A 17,623-nucleotide genomic window follows, 5' to 3' on the forward strand; every position below is an offset into this window, starting at 1 on the left:
AGTCGAGGGCATTGTCTCCCCTTGGAGTCAGTGCTGACCCCAATGTACCAGCAGAGTGCCATGCTGTGGGGGAGAGGGGGTGTCTTTCTCATGCCTAGCCAATCTGTGCCTTGTGCCTCTTGTGGTGGGTAAAGATCCCTGGCACGTTTGGGGAGAACCAAGTTCATTATCCTGGCTTCCTGGCCAGCTTGACTGACTCCAGCCTGCCTCCCTGCATTCCTTTGTCGGCATTCCCCATGATTCACCATCACTGCCTTTCCTAACCTCTCATTATCCCTGCAGAACGTGGTGCCCTGTACCCCGTGGGGGTGCACCTCCCCAGATCCAGATGCCCTCGTGCCAAACCAGCTCTGCCTGCAAACAGGAAGCACAGATGGCAACAGGGCTTGCATCACAACAGCCGACCCAGCCTCCCTGAGATCCTCCAAGCTGGCCTGAAGCAGCCAGGATGCCCAGGGTAGCCAAGTCCCGGGCTTGCAGCGAATGCAGGACCCCAAACTGGGAGATGCCTCAGCAAGCCCCCAGGCTGAGGTGTATGGGTGGGAAGCAACCAGAGCAAAACGTGACCATTCCTGTTAGCCAGATTCTTGTGATGGGGGTTGCTCTGGTCTTTTAAACTGCCACTATAGCTCACCCTAGAGGTGACTGCATCTCATTGTTGGGTAATGCTTATAAATATGGCTGCTGCATCCCACCCCAGAGATGGCTGCATCTCCGTGTTGGGTATTATTTATATATATTTGGCTGCATCTTAGTGCCTGGTTTTAGTTATATATACAGCCACTGCATCCCACCCCAGAGATGAATACATCACAGTGCTTGGTATTACTTACATATAGAGCTGCTGCATCCCATCCCAGTGGTTGCTGCAGCTGCATCCCACTCCAGAGGCACCTGCGTCTCGGCACCAGGTGAGGGATCCCAATGTAAACCGCTACTGCGCCATGCCCCAGAAGAAGCTGCATCTTAGTGCTGCTGGATTAAGCAATTCCACCCTCATGCTATGTAGCTGATTAAAGAACTTTTTGGTTGGCCAAGATGAACAGTGCTGCAAAAAAGGGATGAGCCAATTTGAGGCTGATTTCACTGGAAACTACATTCCACCCATAGGGGCAGCGATAAGGCTGCAGGTATTTATTTGCATGGTAGTAGCACAAGAGCCCAGCAGCGCCCTAGGACCCCTGTTTTGCTAGGTGCTGTACACACAGAACACAGTCCCTGCCTCAGAGAGCTGACAGTCACAGGATACAGTGTTACAGCCAGTGGAGGTGGCAGACCTGTGCTAGCCCTAACCTAGCAGGGGTAGGAAGAAAAGCTGTGCCGATGTGGCGGTTTTGGCTAGCCACCCCAATACCAGCCTGTCCTGGAGCCTGAGCTGTACAGGCTGCGGGTGCCAATAGTCCTGCTATGGCCAAGACTCCATGCATCTGAAAAAGTGGGGTTTTTACCCATAAAAGCTTATGCCCAAATCAATCGGTTAGTCTTTAAGGTGCCACTGGACTCCTGGTTGGTTTTGTGGCTACAGACTAACATAGCTGCCACTCTGATAAGAGTCCTGGCATTGCTAGTCCTGCCCACATGACAATTGCACCTTCACTTTGGAGTGTAGACGCACACTGTGTGCTTCCACTGTACAATAAGGTACTAGTATCACGGCCTTATCACAGGGGGCAGCTCAGGTGACCTATGGGGCAGGCCGGGCTAAGATGCCACAAGGGGGACAGTTAAGATGCAGGGGAGACAGGTGACCCATGAAGGGGGGCAGAACTAAGGTGGCCTCAGGGGAAGGGAACAGGGATTAGATGCCCCAAAGGAGGGCAGTTAAAATGCAGGGGGCTGGGCTAAAATGCCCCAAGGGGGGCAGTTAATCTATGGCTGGGCAGGGCTGAGATGCCCCAAGGGGGTAGTTGGGGTGCAGCGGGGCAGGGCTGAGATGCCCCGGGGGGGTAGTTGGGGTGCAGCGGGGCAGGGCTGAGATGCCCCAGGGGGGTAGTTGGGGTGCAGCGGGGCAGGGCTGAGATGCCCCGGGGGGGTAGTTGGGGTGCAGCGGGGCAGGGCTGAGATGCCCCAAGGGGGGTAGTTGGGGTGCAGCGGGGCTGAGATGCCCCAAGGGGGGTAGTTGGGGTGCAGCGGGGCAGGGCTGAGATGCCCCAAGGGGGTAGTTGGGGTGCAGCGGGGCAGGGCTGAGATGCCCCAAGGGGGGTAGTTGGGGTGCAGCGGGGCAGGGCTGAGATGCCCCAAGGGGGTAGTTGGGGTGCAGCGGGGCAGGGCTGAGATGCCCCGGGGGGGTAGTTGGGGTGCAGCGGGGCAGGGCTGAGATGCCCCAAGGGGGGTAGTTGGGGTGCAGCGGGGCAGGGCTGAGATGCCCCAAGGGGGGTAGTTGGGGTGCAGCGGGGCTGAGATGCCCCAAGGGGGGTAGTTGGGGTGCAGCGGGGCAGGGCTGAGATGCCCCGGGGGGGTAGTTGGGGTGCAGCGGGGCAGGGCTGAGATGCCCCAAGGGGGGTAGTTGGGGTGCAGCGGGGCCGGGCTGAGATGCCCCGGGGGGGTAGTTGGGGGGCCGCGGGGCAGGGCTGAGATGCCCCAAGGGGGGTAGTTGGGGTGCAGCGGGGCTGAGATGCCCCAAGGGGGGTAGTTGGGGTGCAGCGGGGCAGGGCTGAGATGCCCCGGGGGGGTAGTTGGGGTGCAGCGGGGCAGGGCTGAGATGCCCCAAGGGGGGTAGTTGGGGTGCAGCGGGGCAGGGCTGAGATGCCCCGGGGGGGTAGTTGGGGTGCAGCGGGGCAGGGCTGAGATGCCCCGGGGGGGTAGTTGGGGTGCAGCGGGGCAGGGCTGAGATGCCCCAAGGGGGGTAGTTGGGGTGCAGCGGGGCAGGGCTGAGATGCCCCGGGGGGGTAGTTGGGGTGCAGCGGGGCAGGGCTGAGACTCCCCCGCGGGCAGTACCCTGGGGGGGCAGGCGCGGGGCGGCGCCCCAGGGCGGTGTAGGGCTCGGGCGGAGCCGGACCGGGGGCGCCAGGGCCCAGCGAGGCTGCCCGCTCCGCTCCGCTCCGCCCCGCCCCGCGCCGCGCCGCGCTCCGCCCCGCCGCCCCCGGCCGCCGCAGCGATTCCGGGCCAGGCCCCGCGCCCGCCGCCCGGAGCCGCCAGCGCCGCGCAGGCAGCCGCAGCCTCGGCCGGGCTGGGGACATGGTGACGGGATGGCCCGGGCCGGAGACGCCTTCCCGCTGCACCTGCTGGCCTGGCACAACCGGCATCAGGCGCTGGAGAGCGAGCTGCGTACGGGGCAGGTGCGGGACCCCCCCCCCGGGATTTTCCCCACCCCGCCGAGCACCCCCGGGACCCCACCCCACCCCGCCGGACACCTGCGAGACCCCCCACCCCGCCGGGCAGCCGCGGGCCCCTCTCCGGGACCCCCACCCCGCCGGGCACCCGCGAGAAGCTCCCTGGGACACCCCACTGGCACCCCGGGGATCTCCTGCTCTGCTGTGCAGTCCTGGACCCCCTGGAATCCCCCCACCCCACCAGGCACTAGAATCCCCCTGCTCCACTAGCCCCCCCCCTCGGGATACCCCCCACTCCGCTGGGCACCCCTGGGACTCCCCACCCAGCTTTGCCCAGCACCCCTGGAACTCTCCCCAGGACTTATCCCACCCTGCCAGGACCCCCCCACACCCCGCCAAGCACTATGGGATCCCCTAAGCTCCCAGAATCCACCCATCCCATTGTGACACTATGAGAACCCCTCACCCCAGCACCCACTACCCTACCAGGCACCCCAGGCAACACATTGTGGGCACCCTACCCTGCTGGGTGACTCCCTATCCCCCCACCCCCATCCTGGACCCCCTTATGTTCTCCACCCCACTAGGCACCAGCCATTCCTTGACTCCCCAGCACTCTCCACCCCAGGACCTCCATCCCGCGAAGCACTCCCCATTCCACTGACCCCCGTCTCACCAAGCACCCTGCCAGTCTGCCAGGTACTGGTCACTTGGCAACCCCATACCCTCAGGACCCCCCACTCCACTGGGCATCCCTACCCTGTTGCAGCCACCCATGGGACCCCCTGGGGATCCCCACCCATCAGGCACTTGTGGGACCCCCTAATCCCACCAGGAGCCCCACCCTACCAGGCACCCCTCAGGACCTCTCACCTCACCAGGTGCACTTGGAACTCCACACTGCGGGGACCCTCCTAACCTCCACCTGGGACCCCCCAGGGCACCCCACCCCTGCCATGGGTAGCCCCACCACAGGGACCCACTGACTCCTCCCAGGAGCCCCACCCTACTTGGCACACCCCTCCCCTGGGGCTTCCTCCATGGGGATCCCTGGGACCTCCCCCACCCCATCAGGAACCCCCACCGTAGGTACCCCGTAACCCACCTGTGATATCCCACTCTGGCGCACACACACACCACTGAGCATCCCCTACTAACTCCTATTCCTACACTAGTGACCCCCCACCCCGAACCTCAATCCATCATCCCACTAACCCTGCATCACCACTCCCCAGGTGTCCCCTAATCCCATATCCCCCCACTGGGTACCCCCTAAACCCAGGTACCCCTAATCCCTATTCCTCTACCCAGGATCCCCACTCTCCATTTCTCCACTCTGGTACCCCCTTCCCAACCCAATACCCTCTCTACTCACCCCTCTGAGTAACCCCCATCCCTTCACCTGGTATCCCACACCAGGACTTTTATCCTTTCCACCCTGGTACCCTCACTAGGTACCCCCTAACCCCCTCCTTCTGGTACCTCCCAGTACCCCCATCAAGGAGTCACCCCACATCCTCACCCCAGTATCTGCACCGGGTACCCTCTTAATCCTACCCCTATCATTGCCCCATTATGTACCCCAACCATGGTACTCCCACCCTCCATTCCTCCACCTGACGCCTGCACCCAGCATCCACCCCACCAGGTACCCTCCACCCCAGGTTCCCCTGGTTCCTCTTTCTCTCCACCTGCCCCCTCCCTCTTCACCAGCATCACTCCAAATGGCACCAGGTGCTGGAGAGCAAGCAGCACCCGGGCAGCCCCCTGCCCCAATCCCTCTCACTAGGTCCCCACATTCCCCAACTGGTACCAGGCACTGGAGTGTGATCTGCTAACAGGGCAGGTGTGGGATCCACCCCATCCCATAGCCCAACCAGCACTGGGCTCTGGAGAGTGATCTCAGGGCATAAACCCACATCCCCTGCCCTCAGCACCCCCCATGACCCCGTATCTGCCTGCAGCCCTGTACAACCACAGTCAGGAGCTTGACAGGAAGTTGGGAGGAGCCACAGGATAGGGGGCAGGACAAGGCACCCCCACGTCCCCTCGCTGCCATGCGAGGGGCACCTCTGTGCATAAGTGAGGCTGAGGAGCTGGGCAGGAGAGTCCCCTTGTGGGGGAAGGGGGCAGGCAGGAATGGGACCCAGGAGTCCGGGATGGCAGTGGGGGTGTTCACCCATAGAGGCCCAACAGTTTCCAGCCCCAGCAGAGAGGTCAGAGCCCAGGATGGTGAATGGACCCAGGCCTCCAGAATGGCAGTGGTACAGTTGGGGCCCTAGCTTAGCCCATTGGGCAGTGGGGGGTGTACAGCTGTTGACCACGTGGTTCCCGTTCAGCACGATATCGAGTTGATCGACCCACGGGGCCGCACACCCCTGGAGCTGGCCGTGTCGCTGGGCAACCTTGAGTCGGCCCAGGTGCTGCTGCGGCATAATGCCAATGTGGGCAGGGAGAATGCCAATGGCTGGACAGGTACTGGCAGGGGGAGCACACAGAACTGGGGGAGGGCAGGTATTGGGGGCTGGGGAGGCAGATATGGGGAGTCAGGTGGCTCTGGTGCCAGCCCCTCTACTGCACGGCTCCTGCCCTATGGCACGGAATTTCTCCCCCACCAGCTGCTGGAGGTCTCAGCTGGAGTCTCAGCCTCCCCTCTGCCATGCTCCTCGGGGCTGGTGCCCATGGACCTGGCATTCAGACCTGGACTTCGCCAGCAGAGGGCCCTGTGTTGTGCCGTTGGGTACCTGGCTTTGCCTGCCCAGGGCAACGGGTTGGTGCTGGCCATGCCCGGGGGTATGTGCAGGGGAGGGAGCTGGCTTGGATGCCAGTGTGCAGGGGGACAGGCAGTGCCCTGCGCCTGGTGGCTCCGTGTTGCTCCCTCTCTACTCCCCCTCTCCTGCCGTCCCGCCCCCAGTCCTGCAGGAGGCCGTCAGCACCGGGGACCCTGAGATGGTGCAGCTGGTGCTCCAATATCGCGACTACCAGCGTGCCACTAACCGCCTGGCTGGCATCCCCGAGCTGCTCAACAAACTGCGCAGGGTCAGTGTGTGCGTGTGCCCCCAGCCAGCTTTGCCCTGGGGTACAGACACCCCCCGGGACCCCAGGCCCCTGGCACTCCTGCTGTGGGGTACAGACTCCCCCGGTACCCCCATTGTGGGGTACAGAGCCCCCGGGACCCCAGCCACCTGCCAGCCTTGCCCTGGGGTACAGATACACACACCCTGGGACCCCAGCCTCCTGGCACCCTTGCCCTGGAGAACAGACCTCCCCCAGAACCCCAGTCCCCTGGCACCCCTGCCCTGGGGTACATACATCCCCCCCCAGGACCCCATTCCTTTGGCACCCTCGCCCTGCCAGCCCTTAGGTGCTCCCTGAAAGCTAAGCCCTGGGCACCCACAGTGCAATGGATCCTCCTGCTGCCCCTCTAGGGATGCATCTGGGATCCCCCAGGATCTCGGACAGGAGTATACCTCGGATCTCACCCAGCCCTGGGGATTTCCAAGTCTGAGATCTGTCCCCCAGGATCCCCTCACTTCCCCCGGGATCCTGTTCTTACCCTCCACCCCCAATCAGGTCAGGGAATTCCCCTCATCTCCAGATCCGGATCTCTCTTCCCCTGCCCCTCCCTGATCTGATCACTGCAGGGAGTCCCCCATGATCTCCCAGACCCCAGTCTCTGCAGGGATTCCCCCCTCCCTGCAGACCCTGATCTCATCCCTTTGCTGTCTCCTCTCTTCCAGGCCCCTGATTTCTACGTGGAGATGAAGTGGGAGTTCACCAGCTGGGGTGAGTCGGTCCCTGGGGGCTCACAGCAGGACCCCCCCCAGTGGCCTGCCCCAGGGCCAGAGACCAGGGATATCCGGCTACATGGGGGGGGAGACTGGAGCCCCCTGGCCACGGTGCCTGCCCTGCCCCTGATCTGCCAGCAGCTGGTGCCTCCCTTCCTGGGAGCTGAGCCCCAGGGTGGGGGTTTGGGGAGACGGAGCCCTGCCTGGCAGTGTGAAGCCCGGCGCCATACTGGAGTTCCCGGTGACTGGAAGGAAGAACCGCAGGCAGCTGGACACAGACCCCTCCCCAGCGGGGTGCGGGGCTGGGCTGTCAGCATGCCGGTGGGCCACTGCCACACCCTTCCCCTGCTCACTCTCTGTCCCTCCCCCACAGTGCCCCTGGTCTCCAAGGTGTGCCCAAGCGACGTGTACCGGGTGTGGAAGCGCGGCGAGAGCCTGCGGGTCGACACCACCCTGCTGGGCTTCGAGCACATGACCTGGCAGCGCGGGCGGCGCAGCTATATCTTCAAGGGGGAAGGTCAGAGATGCCCTAGCCTCCCCGGGTGGCAGGGCCCCCCACCCCGTCCCTGTGCCCCTGGGGGAATTGGGCTCTGCTCCCCCTCGATGCCTGTGCAGGATGCACCTCCCCGATCTGGCTGAGTAGTAGAGCTGGGTCCCTTTCCACTCCCCCACATGAGGGGCTCCCAGAGATGGGACTGAGACCCCAGCTGGGCCAGCCCCAGGGAGGGGAATGGGGTCACCACCAATGGGAGTTGGTGCTCCATTGGGATATGGCTGCTGGGAAGAACCAGGGAAGCAGTCCAACTGCACCTAGAATCCCAGAGGATCCTGGAGGGAGGCTGAGGCAACATCACCATGGCACCTCCAGCCCAGCCACGGGTGGGGTGGGGCTGTGGCACTGATATGTCCCCTCTCCCCTGGCCAGAGGAGGGTGCCGTGGTAATGGAGGTGGATCATGACAAGCAGGTGGTCTATACAGAGACGCTGTCGCTGGCCCTGCACGAGCCGGAGCTGATGCTGGCTGCCATGCAGCCCACCGAGGAGCATGTGGCCAGCCGGCTGACCTCGCCCATCGTCTCCACCCACCTCGACACCAAGAACATCGCCTTCGAGCGGTGAGCTGGGGAGCGGGGGTACGTGTGGGGGGGCATTTGTGCAGGCTGACCGCATGGGAGCGGGCCTCTGAGAGGGGAGCGAGTGTGGGAGGCAGGGTGCACGAGGACATTGATGAGGGAGGTGGGGGAGTGTGTGACTGGGGAGGGAGGCTAGTGAAGGAGGAGCATGTGAGGAGTGCACAGATGGTGGGTGAGGTGGCTGTGCACGAGATGCGCTTGTGCTAGAGGCTGTGAACAGTGGGGGAGGGAGATGGGCACGACTGACATTTGTGTGGTCGCAAATGGTGAGCGGGGCAGTGGATCCATGTGTGTGATGAGCTCTTGTACAACCGCGTGTGCTAGTGAGCAGGGCAGGGGACCTGCATGTGTGATGGGCCCTTGTATGACCGCGGGTGCTAGTGATCAGGGCAAGGGATCCACATGTGTGATGGGCTTTTGTATGACCATGTGTGCTAGTGAGTGGGGCAGGGGATCTTGTACGATGGGCCCTTGTACGATGACATGTGCTAGTGAGCGTGGGGTGGGGGGATAGTCTGCGTGTGCAAGAGGCCCTTAAACAACCATGCGTATTAGTGAGATAGGCAGGGGATCCTCATACAACTGCGTGTGCTAGTGAGAGGGACCGAGGAATCCACGTGTGTAACAGGCATTCATGTGACCACATGTGCTAGTGAGTGGGATGGGTGTGTCTTCATGTACGACAGGCCCTTGTACGACCGTGTGTGCTAGTGAGAGAGGCAGGGGGTCCACATGTGCAATGGGCCTTCATATGACCAAATGTGCTAGTGAGAGGGGTGTAATCTGTGTTTGTGATGGGCACAACCGTGTGCGCTAGTGAGTGGGATGGGGCAGGAGTCCACATGTGCAATGGGCTCTCGTATGACCACATGTGCTAGTGAGTGGTCAAGGGGGGGTCCACATTTGCAACCGGTCCTTGTATGCAATGGGCCCTCATATGGCTACGTGTGCGAATGAGAGGGGTAGGGGGTCCGTATATGCAACAGGCCTTCATGTGACTGCATGTGCTAGTGAGCGGGGCGGGAGATCTGTGTATGTGACAGGCACAACTGTGTGTGCCAGTGAGTGGGTCGGGGGGGTCCGCATGTGCGATGGGCCCTCATATGGCTGCATGTCTGAATGAGGGGGCAGGCAGTCCATATATGCAATAGGCCTTCATATGATTGTGTGCGCTAGTGAGCAGGGCAGGGGATCCGCGTGTGCGATGGGCCCTCGTACAACTGCATGTACTAGTGAGCAGGGTGGGGGGGATGTGCATGTGACCGGCCCTCGTATGACTGCTCATGCTAGTGAGCAGGGTTGAGGGGTGACCAGGCCTTTCCTTGGGCATCTTGTCCTTCAGAACCATGCCCTGCCCTTGGGGTTGGAGAGCAGAGCCAGGGCTGGGAGGTGCACGTGCCTGCAGCTCTTGTGCAGCAGCCCTACTCACACCTAGACACTGAAAGGAGGCGCCAGGGAGGAGCAGAGCTGGGCTTGAGCAGCTCCTGACTGGAGGGAGCCTGGGGGTGACGCAGCCAGGCATTGGGGCATATGGGGGAGGGGAGGGGTCTGTCTAGGGCGGGCTGGGGCAGAAGTGGAAGAACGCAGCATCTGACCTGGCCGTTCCCATCTTGGCAGGAATAAGTCTGGGATCTGGGGCTGGCGCTCGGAGAAGATGGAAGTGATCAGTGGCTATGAAGCCAAGGTAAATCCCCATTCTGGGGGTGCAGGGGATGGGAACCTTAACTGGGAGGGGAAGACTGGGACAGGGTGGGACCCAGACATCTAGGATGGCAGTGTGAAGTCCTTGCTTGTAGGGGCTTCACAGCTCACAGTTCCCCGATGGAGGAGAGACTAGGACGGGGAATGGGACCCAGGCATCTAGGAGCAGGAGGAGGTGCTTACCGATACGGGCCTCGTATGACCGCATGTACTAGAGACACCAAGCCAGCAAATGAGACCCAGGTGTCCAGGATGGCAGCAGAAGGTGCTCACCCCTCAGGGGAGTAGCTCACGGGTGGGCCGGGGGCTGGGAAAACTGATTCGCACCCCATGTCCTGGCAGGTTTACAGCGCCAGCAACGTGGAGCTCATCACTAAAACAAGAACCGAGCACCTGTCGGACCAGGACAAATCCCGCACCAAAGGTAACACGCTGTCCCTAGCCAACCAATCAGAACATCCAGTCTGTAATGACCCGTCCCCTTCCCCTCTGACACACCGACCCCGGACATCCAATCACAGTGCCAGATCCACACACATGCACAGCATAGGATTGCCAACTTGCTAATATTCAAAAGCGGGATACTCCAGCAAGAGCACCAGAAGGTCCCCTGCCCCGCCTCTTCCCCTGGGCCCCCCCCCCACTCCTTCCTCCCCTTCATCCCTGTTGCTCGCTGCTTTTCCCCTCCCACCCCCCGGGTCAGGATGGGCTTGCCTGCGGAGCCAGGGCTGGGAGCTGCAGCTGCCCGATGAAGGCAGGAGGTGGCCGTGGCTGAGTAGGGGCTGGAGCAGCTGATGCCCCAATGCCTCCCCACTCCCACACCTGAAGTAACTTGGCATTGGGCGTCCGGTCAGTAGATCTGACCGAACACTGTCAGGTCCCCATTTCAGTCGGACTTTCCAGTCGAAAACCAGACACTTTGCCACCCTAGTACAGCACCCCTTCCCCTGCGACTGTCCACCCTGGCCCCAGCCCTCTGTTCAGACTGCCCCCTCCCGCTCTGATATTCTCACTCTGATATACCCACTCTGGTATATCACAGCACCCCATCCAATCACAGCACCCCAACCCTCCTCCTCTGACATGCCGACCCACTGTGTCTTGTACTTCCCCTTTTGACAGACCTTCCAATCACAGCACCCACCTACAAGGGCCTGGCCCCACCCCCTGACCCTCCCGTTACAGCACCCATCCCTCCCCTCCAGTCACAACCCCACAGACAACAGCCCTGTCTCTCCACCTGTCCATCATGGCTCAGGCCCCACCCCCCGAGCACTTGTGTAAGCAGCCCCCCATGCTGAGCATTCTGTATCCACACCCACATCAGACCTGACTGGGGGGGTGCGGGGAACTGGCCCTAGCAGATTAGCCTCCCCCAGGGCACAGAATGAGCGTGGTGTGTGTTTCCTCGGGGGGCGGGGAGGTGTGGGAGGGAATTCATACACTCCGTGGGGGTCTTTGAGTCTAACCTACTCACACCCACCCCATAGGCTCCAAGACACCCTTCCAGTCCTTCCTGGGGATTGCCCAGCAGCATGCCTCCCACAACGGGGTGAGTGACGGGCCCCCCATCTGCTCTGGGGACTCGAGACGCGCGCCTGGTGTGGCAGGGATCGGGCAGAGGTGTCACATTCCTAGCCACGAGGGTAGAATCTGGGCATGGGGCTGTATGAGGGTTAGGGGTGGGGGGAATACAGCAAGCGAGGGGGAATTCAGCACAAGGGGCACAGCCAGAGAGCATGTGAATGGGGGATCTGACTCCCCCTCCTCATGCCTGCCCCCTCCAGGCCCCCGTGCTGCAGTCCGCCACCCTCACCAACCCCACGGCCATCACCCCGGAGGAGTACTTTGACCCCAGCTTCAACCTGGAGGCCCGCAACATTGGCCGCCCTATCGAGATGTCCAACAAAGTGCAGAGGTGAGGTGCGGGGTGGGGGTTTGGGATGGCAGCAGAGTGGGAGAATGCGCTAGAGGAGCGGAAAGAGTCGCTCTGCACTCTCAGCCAGTGATACTGTGGGGCATGGAAAATCCACCCTAATTCTAGCTCTCCTCTGCCAGAGAATGGGACAGAGGAGTCTGGGATGGCAGGGCAGTGTGTTCACCCCTAGAAGTTCCTGCAGCTCCCAGCCCCCAGAGTGAGGGAGAGACCAGGACAAGGAATGGGACCCAGGCATCTGGGACAACAGTGTTGAGTGCTTGCCCCTAAAGGGCGCCAGGCCTGGTCGCTTGTTCTGCGTAGCCAGTGCTGTGTAGGAAGAGGGGCTGGGGCAACTGGTTGTGATGCTCCCCTGGCCGTGACAGGTTCAAGGCCACACTGTGGCTATGCGAGGATCACCCCCTGTCACTGGTGGAGCAGGTGACGCCCATAATCGACCTCATGGCCATCAGCAATGCCCACTTCGCCAAGCTGCGTGATTTCATCACCCTCAAGCTGCCACCCGGATTCCCTGTCAAAATCGGTGAGTGGGGCTTTTGGGGAAGGGGCGGGGCTGCAAACAGGGGAGGAGCAGTGGTGAGGGAGAGAAGGGAGCAGATCTGACGGGGAGTGGCCTGGCTGGATTTGGAGAGCAATAGAGGTGGGCAGGGGACGGGTGCAGGGGAAAGAATGGCTAGTATTTGGGGAGTCTGAGGGGCATAGGGATGGCTGGAGATATGGTGGGAATTGGGGGGTGGGGGAGTTGGGGGAAATGAGGGCTAATTGTGGGGGGGAGGAGGGTTGGCAGGGGTCCCCCAAAATGGGGGGGGAGTTGGAGTGGGGTGTCAGGGATTGGGGACAGGTGAGTTGGAAGGGGTGGCAAGGATCATGGAGAAGGGTGGCTGGCAAGATGGGCAAGGAGTGACAGGGATCATGATGGGGACAGGTGGCTGGGGGCCATGGGGAGCTGGGCCGTGGTGGCTGGGGAGAATAGGGGAGCTGGAGAGGGGTGGTTATGGGGCAGGGGAGGGGCAGCAGGCATCATGAGGGGGACTGGAGGATGGGGGAGCTGGGGGGGGTCTGAGGGGCAGAGGAGGTGTGGCAGGGATCATGAGGGGGAGGGGTGGCTGGGGGTTATGAGGAGCTGGGCCGGGGTGGCTAGGGGAGGTGGGGAGGGGTGGCAGGGATCATGAGAGCAGTGGGGGCCGGGGGGCCAGGGAGGATAAGGCAACTGGGGATGGGGGTCTGAGGGGCAGGGGAGGTGCAGCAGGGATCATGAGCGGGAAGGGGTGTCTGAGGGCTGCAGGGAGCTGGGCCGGGGGGGATGGGAGAGCTGGGGGGGGCAGCAGGTATCATGAGGGGGAGAGAGACTGGGAGCCAGAGAGAGTGGGGGAGCTGGGGAGGAGAGTCTGAGGGGCAGGGGAGGTGCGGCAGGGATCATGGGGGGGAGGAGTGGCTGGGGGCTTTAGGGAACTGGGCTGGGGAGGATGGGGGAGCTGGGGAGGGGTGGTTATGGGGCAGGGGAGGTGCAGCAGGGATCATGACGGGGAGGGGTGGCTGGGGCCATGTGTAGCTGGGCTGGGGGGGCTGATGGGCGAGGGGCATGCCTGGGGGCTGTACCATCTGTTGCTCCCAGTGTCTCACGCTGTTATGTTCATACACACACACACACACACACACACCAGAGATCCCCCTCTTCCATGTGCTCAATGCACGAATCACCTTCAGCAACCTGTGCGGGTGTGATGAGTCGCTGAGCTCCGTGCGGGTCTGTAGTCCTGCCCCCAGCTCCTCTCCAGGGGACGCCAGAGAGCCAGCTGCAGGGGCAGAGGCGGCCCCCAACCCCAAAGGTAGGGGAACTTGCAGGGGGCTGGGGGGCTTTGCACACCAGGCATCCCACTGCAAATCCCACATTGACCCCAGTCTCTATGGGGTCGAGGGCCAAGGCAGCGTGTGTGTGGGATGGGTGTCTCTCTGGGCAGGGCAGACTCCTACGGGTGGAGCAGTGTGTCTGTGATCCCAGTAGGGTATGGGACCCCCCACTCTCACCCCTCCCCCTTTCCCCAGTGTTCCCATTCCCCTGCGAGGTGGACTCGGTGGTGTTCGAGGTGCCGCAGGGCTACGCTATGCTGGGCGCTGGCCGCAACGAGCCCATGCGGGACGAGGATGACGACCTGCTGCAGTTTGCCATCCAACAGAGCCTGCTCGACGCTGGCACCGAGACTGACCAGGTGAGAGCCAGGCCAGGCCTTTTCTCTCTCAGAGCGCCAGCTCCAATCTGGCCCTAGGGTTGGGGGACTGAGGGGCTCAGGGGGGGCAGGGAATGGGTCATGGGGCCTCTCCCCACGTGGGGCACTGGCTCTGATCCGGCCCCAGGGTGAGGGGACTGGTGGGCTCAGAGGGGCAGCGAATGGGACATAGGGCCTTTCTCCTCTCGGGGGCACTGGCTCCAATCTGGCCCCAGGGCAGGGCACTGGCTGGCTCAGGGGGACACGGAATGGGACACAGGGCCTTTCTCCTCCAGGGCATGCCAGCTCCCTACTTTTGTTCCTGTCCGGTTGATGTGGGGAGCTGTCTGGCTGGTTCAGGGGTGTGGGATGCAGCCAGGGAGGGGAATATTCCCAGGTTCTGATTGGTGCCCTGGACTGCAGGTGACTATCTGGGAGGCGCTGACCAACACGCGCCCAGGCTCCAACCCCCCTTCCTATGACGAGGAGTTGCAGCTGGAGCGGTGAGTGCTGGGGTGGGACAAGATTCATGCCAAGCCTCCATGGGCAGCAGGCCCCTACCTTCCTTCCCTGGCCTCCCACATAGCCATTCTCTGGGCTGGCAGGATGCGTCAGGGGCTGGTCAGTGCGGGCGGGGCTGTGAGGGGCAGGTGCTGGTTGGTGGGGGGGTAGGGCTGTGAGGGAGGGGGTAATTGGTGGGGGTGGGGCTGTGAGAAGCAGGTGTTGGTGGGTATGACGGAGGGGCTGGTCGGCAGGGCCGTCCATAGCTATTTTGGTGTCTTGCACAGCCCCAGGCCTCCACGGGCAGGAGCTGGGGGGGGGGGGGCGCTGTGTGGGGCCCCACCCCAGGCCTCCGCAGGAATGGGGTGGGCTGGCCACTTCCTGCAGGAAGTGGAATGACCCGGCCCCAGCCTGCTCCGCTCCCCTGGCTCTCAGCTGTGCTGCCGGCGAGTGCTGGGGGGCAGTTCCCCCCAAGCCTGGGAGCCAGGGGAGCGGAGCAGGCTGAGGCCGGGTCACTCCACTTCCCGCAGGAAGTGGCCAGCCCCTGTCCTCCATGGGGGCCTGGGGCCCCACACAGCCCCCTCCTCCCGTGGAGGCCTGGTGCCAGCTCCCCCTGCTCCTGCCTGCGGAGGCCTGGGGCCCCAGGCTGTTCTGCTCCCCTGGCTCCCGGCTGCAGTCTTCAGGGGAGTGGGGGCAGGACTGGGGAAGGGTGGGGTGGAGGCCCTGGGCAAGAGCCGGAGCAGGGGCTGGAGGAGCACGCAGCTGCACAGGGCACCAGGAAATTTGGTGCCCCAAATTACTTGGTGCCCTACGCAGCTGTGTACTTTGCATATGGGTAATGACAGTCCTGCTGGTCGGTGATGGGGCCGTGAGGGGCAGGTGCTGGTCAGTGAAGGGATGGGACTGGGAGAGGCAGGTCCTGGTTGGTGGGGGAAGGACTGTGAGGGAGGGGCTAGTCGGTGGGGGGAAGGACTGTGTGGGTGAGGCTAGTCGGAGGGGTCGGTGGGGGCGGGGCTGTGAGGGAGAGGTTGGTCATGGGGAGCGGTGCTGTGAGGGAGGGGCTGGTTGGTGGGGGGCAGGGCTGTGCGGGGGGCTGTGGGGAGGGGATGGGACTGAGAGAGGCAGGTGCTGGTTGGTGGGGAGCATGGCTATGGAGAAGGGGCAGAGCTGTGAGGGAGGGGCCAGTTGGTGGGGGCAGGTGCTGGTTGGTGGTGTGATGGGACTGTCAGGCAGATGCTGGTTGGTGAGGGTGGGGCTGTGAACAAGGGGCAGAGCTGTGAGGGAGAGGCTGGTCATGGGGGCGGTGTTGTGAGGGAGGGGCTGGTTGGTGGATGGCGGGGCGGTGGGGACGGAGCTGTGAGAGGCAGGTGCTGCTTGCTGGGAGTGGGGCTGTGAAGGAGGGGCTAGTTGGTGTGGGGTGCGGCTGTGAAGAAGGGATGCAGCTGTGAGGGGGAGGCTGGTCTTGGGTGGCAGGACTGTGAGGGCAGTTGCTGACACGCATCTCTCTCCCCCAGCGCCATCCAGGAGAGCATATTCCTGCAGTCGGGGCAGGGCATGACTGCGACTGAGTCTGGTGGCGGAGGCAACGGCAACAACAGCACCGTCCCTCCCGAGGACAGCCCGGCACCCAGCACCAATGGCTCCTCCTCCTCGGCCCTGCCTCCGTCGGCCTACCCCAGCTTCGACGAGCAGCTGCGCCTGGCCATGGAGCTGTCATCGCGGGAGCAGGAGGAGCAGGAGCGCCGGCGGCGTGAGGAGGATGAGGAGCTGCAGCGCATCCTCCAGCTCTCCCTGACGGAGAAGTAATGCCCCACCTACCAGCAGGGGGCCCTGAACCCAGCCTCCCCCAAGACTCCCAGGGGCTCCCCAGTGCCCTGGCTTTGCTGTTGTATTTTTAACCTTGAGGGGGGTACCCGTCCCATTCCCCACCCCCTGTCTTGCAGGGGTCAGGACTGGACTTGACGAGACACCCTCTGCCTTTCCCAGGGCTCTTAGTCCTGCTGCCTCTTGGGTCTTATTTAATTTAACTCTTTTTTTTTTTATGGTTATTCTATTCCCCCTGCCTGGTGGAGGAAAGTTTTGTATGGCTAGGAGGAAACTGAAGAATGAGGGAACAGAGGAAATGAGGAGCAACAGAGTGGCAGAGGCTAAGGAGAACCCTCGGCTATAGAGAAAGCAGTTTCCAACTGGACTCTTTAATACATATTGGTGGAGGTAGTGGGATTCTGAAACTGGGCATAATACACACACACACACTGACTGTGTCCTGTCAGCCCACGTGGGCAATAGGGGTGAGGGCAACGAAGGGGGTGGAGTTAGAGGTGATGGGACAGGGCCAGAAACCTGATGACTAGGGTGGGGATGCTACATTCATGGGAGCGGTGGGATGTGGCACTCAAATAGAAGCAGGGCCAATAATTTTCAGTCCTGTGTTTCGCCTCCCAAACCCCCTGTGCGTAGCTGCCATGTCCTCTCCTGCCTGTTTAATTTATTTTATTTATATCTCTGCAGCTCTAGAATGGGGAGGGCGAAGGGTGGGTTTTGGTTTTTTAACTCAACTCCAAAGGTTGGAAAGGGAACAGCTGCATTGAACGGTGGCTCCTGGCACCCGCAGGGGCTGGGTGCGGGCCTCTGTGCAGCAGGAACCATGAAATAAAAAGGAGAAACCAACCAACCCCCTGGCTCCAGCTCCCTTCATTCTGCATGTTGCACCCTTCAGTCTGGGCCTTTATCAGTGCATCAGCTGCCTGAGAGAGGGAATGGAGCCAGCATCCTGCTTGGAGCATCCCCTCCGCTCTGGGTCCCTCTCTGGCCATCTTCCCCCTATGCAGATGGGATCCCCAAGGGGGCACTGTGTCCTGCTGGCACTGGGAGGCCTTGCTGCTTATCTGGGGGCTTGGTTGCATCTTGCTTCTTTACGGGACAGAAACACCCAGGTGTGCCAGGCCTGGCTATGTGCCCACTGCTGCTCTGGATGGGTTCTTGTGGTTTCTAAGACAGAGCATAGTGAGCGCTGCTAGAGGGCTCACATGCTATTTAAAGGGATACCACCCTATTCCTATCCACTACAGACTTGGACATGCTC

At 62.3% G+C, this 17,623-nt stretch overlaps 1 protein-coding gene across 2 annotated transcripts; it reads left to right on the plus strand.

Annotated features, from left to right (window-relative positions):
• The first annotated feature begins 3,063 nt into the window (after positions 1-3,063).
• Positions 3,064-17,212, plus strand: ANKRD13D (ankyrin repeat domain 13D). 2 transcript variants are annotated; one of them, XM_038405629.2, is made up of 15 exons: positions 3,064-3,278; positions 5,612-5,747; positions 6,187-6,311; positions 7,013-7,058; positions 7,434-7,577; positions 7,986-8,175; positions 9,811-9,877; positions 10,237-10,318; positions 11,385-11,446; positions 11,682-11,812; positions 12,196-12,353; positions 13,495-13,659; positions 13,877-14,040; positions 14,461-14,540; positions 16,053-17,212. In XM_038405629.2, the coding sequence occupies exons 1-15, from the start codon at positions 3,189-3,191 to the stop codon at positions 16,342-16,344; spliced, it is 1,932 nt and encodes a 643-aa protein (XP_038261557.1). In that variant the 5' UTR covers positions 3,064-3,188; the 3' UTR covers positions 16,345-17,212. The 2 variants fall into 2 exon arrangements, with proteins under 2 accessions (XP_038261557.1, XP_043372795.1); XM_043516860.1 differs by lacking the exon at positions 13,495-13,659 and having other exon boundaries at positions 3,086-3,278.
• The last annotated feature ends 411 nt before the right edge of the window (positions 17,213-17,623 follow it).

This window comes from Dermochelys coriacea, chromosome 6 (assembly GCF_009764565.3).
Source record: "Dermochelys coriacea isolate rDerCor1 chromosome 6, rDerCor1.pri.v4, whole genome shotgun sequence".
NCBI classification, from domain to species: domain Eukaryota; kingdom Metazoa; phylum Chordata; order Testudines; family Dermochelyidae; genus Dermochelys; species Dermochelys coriacea.

Coding starts and splice junctions, on each gene's coding strand:
- ANKRD13D (XM_038405629.2), top strand. CDS start 3,189: ATGGCCCGGGCCGGAGACGCCTTCCCGCTGCACCTGCTGGCCTGGCAC. Junction 12,354..13,494: donor CGGATTCCCTGTCAAAATCG/GTGAGTGGGGCT, acceptor CACACACACCAG/AGATCCCCCTCTTCCATGTG. Junction 13,660..13,876: donor GGCGGCCCCCAACCCCAAAG/GTAGGGGAACTT, acceptor CCCTTTCCCCAG/TGTTCCCATTCCCCTGCGAG.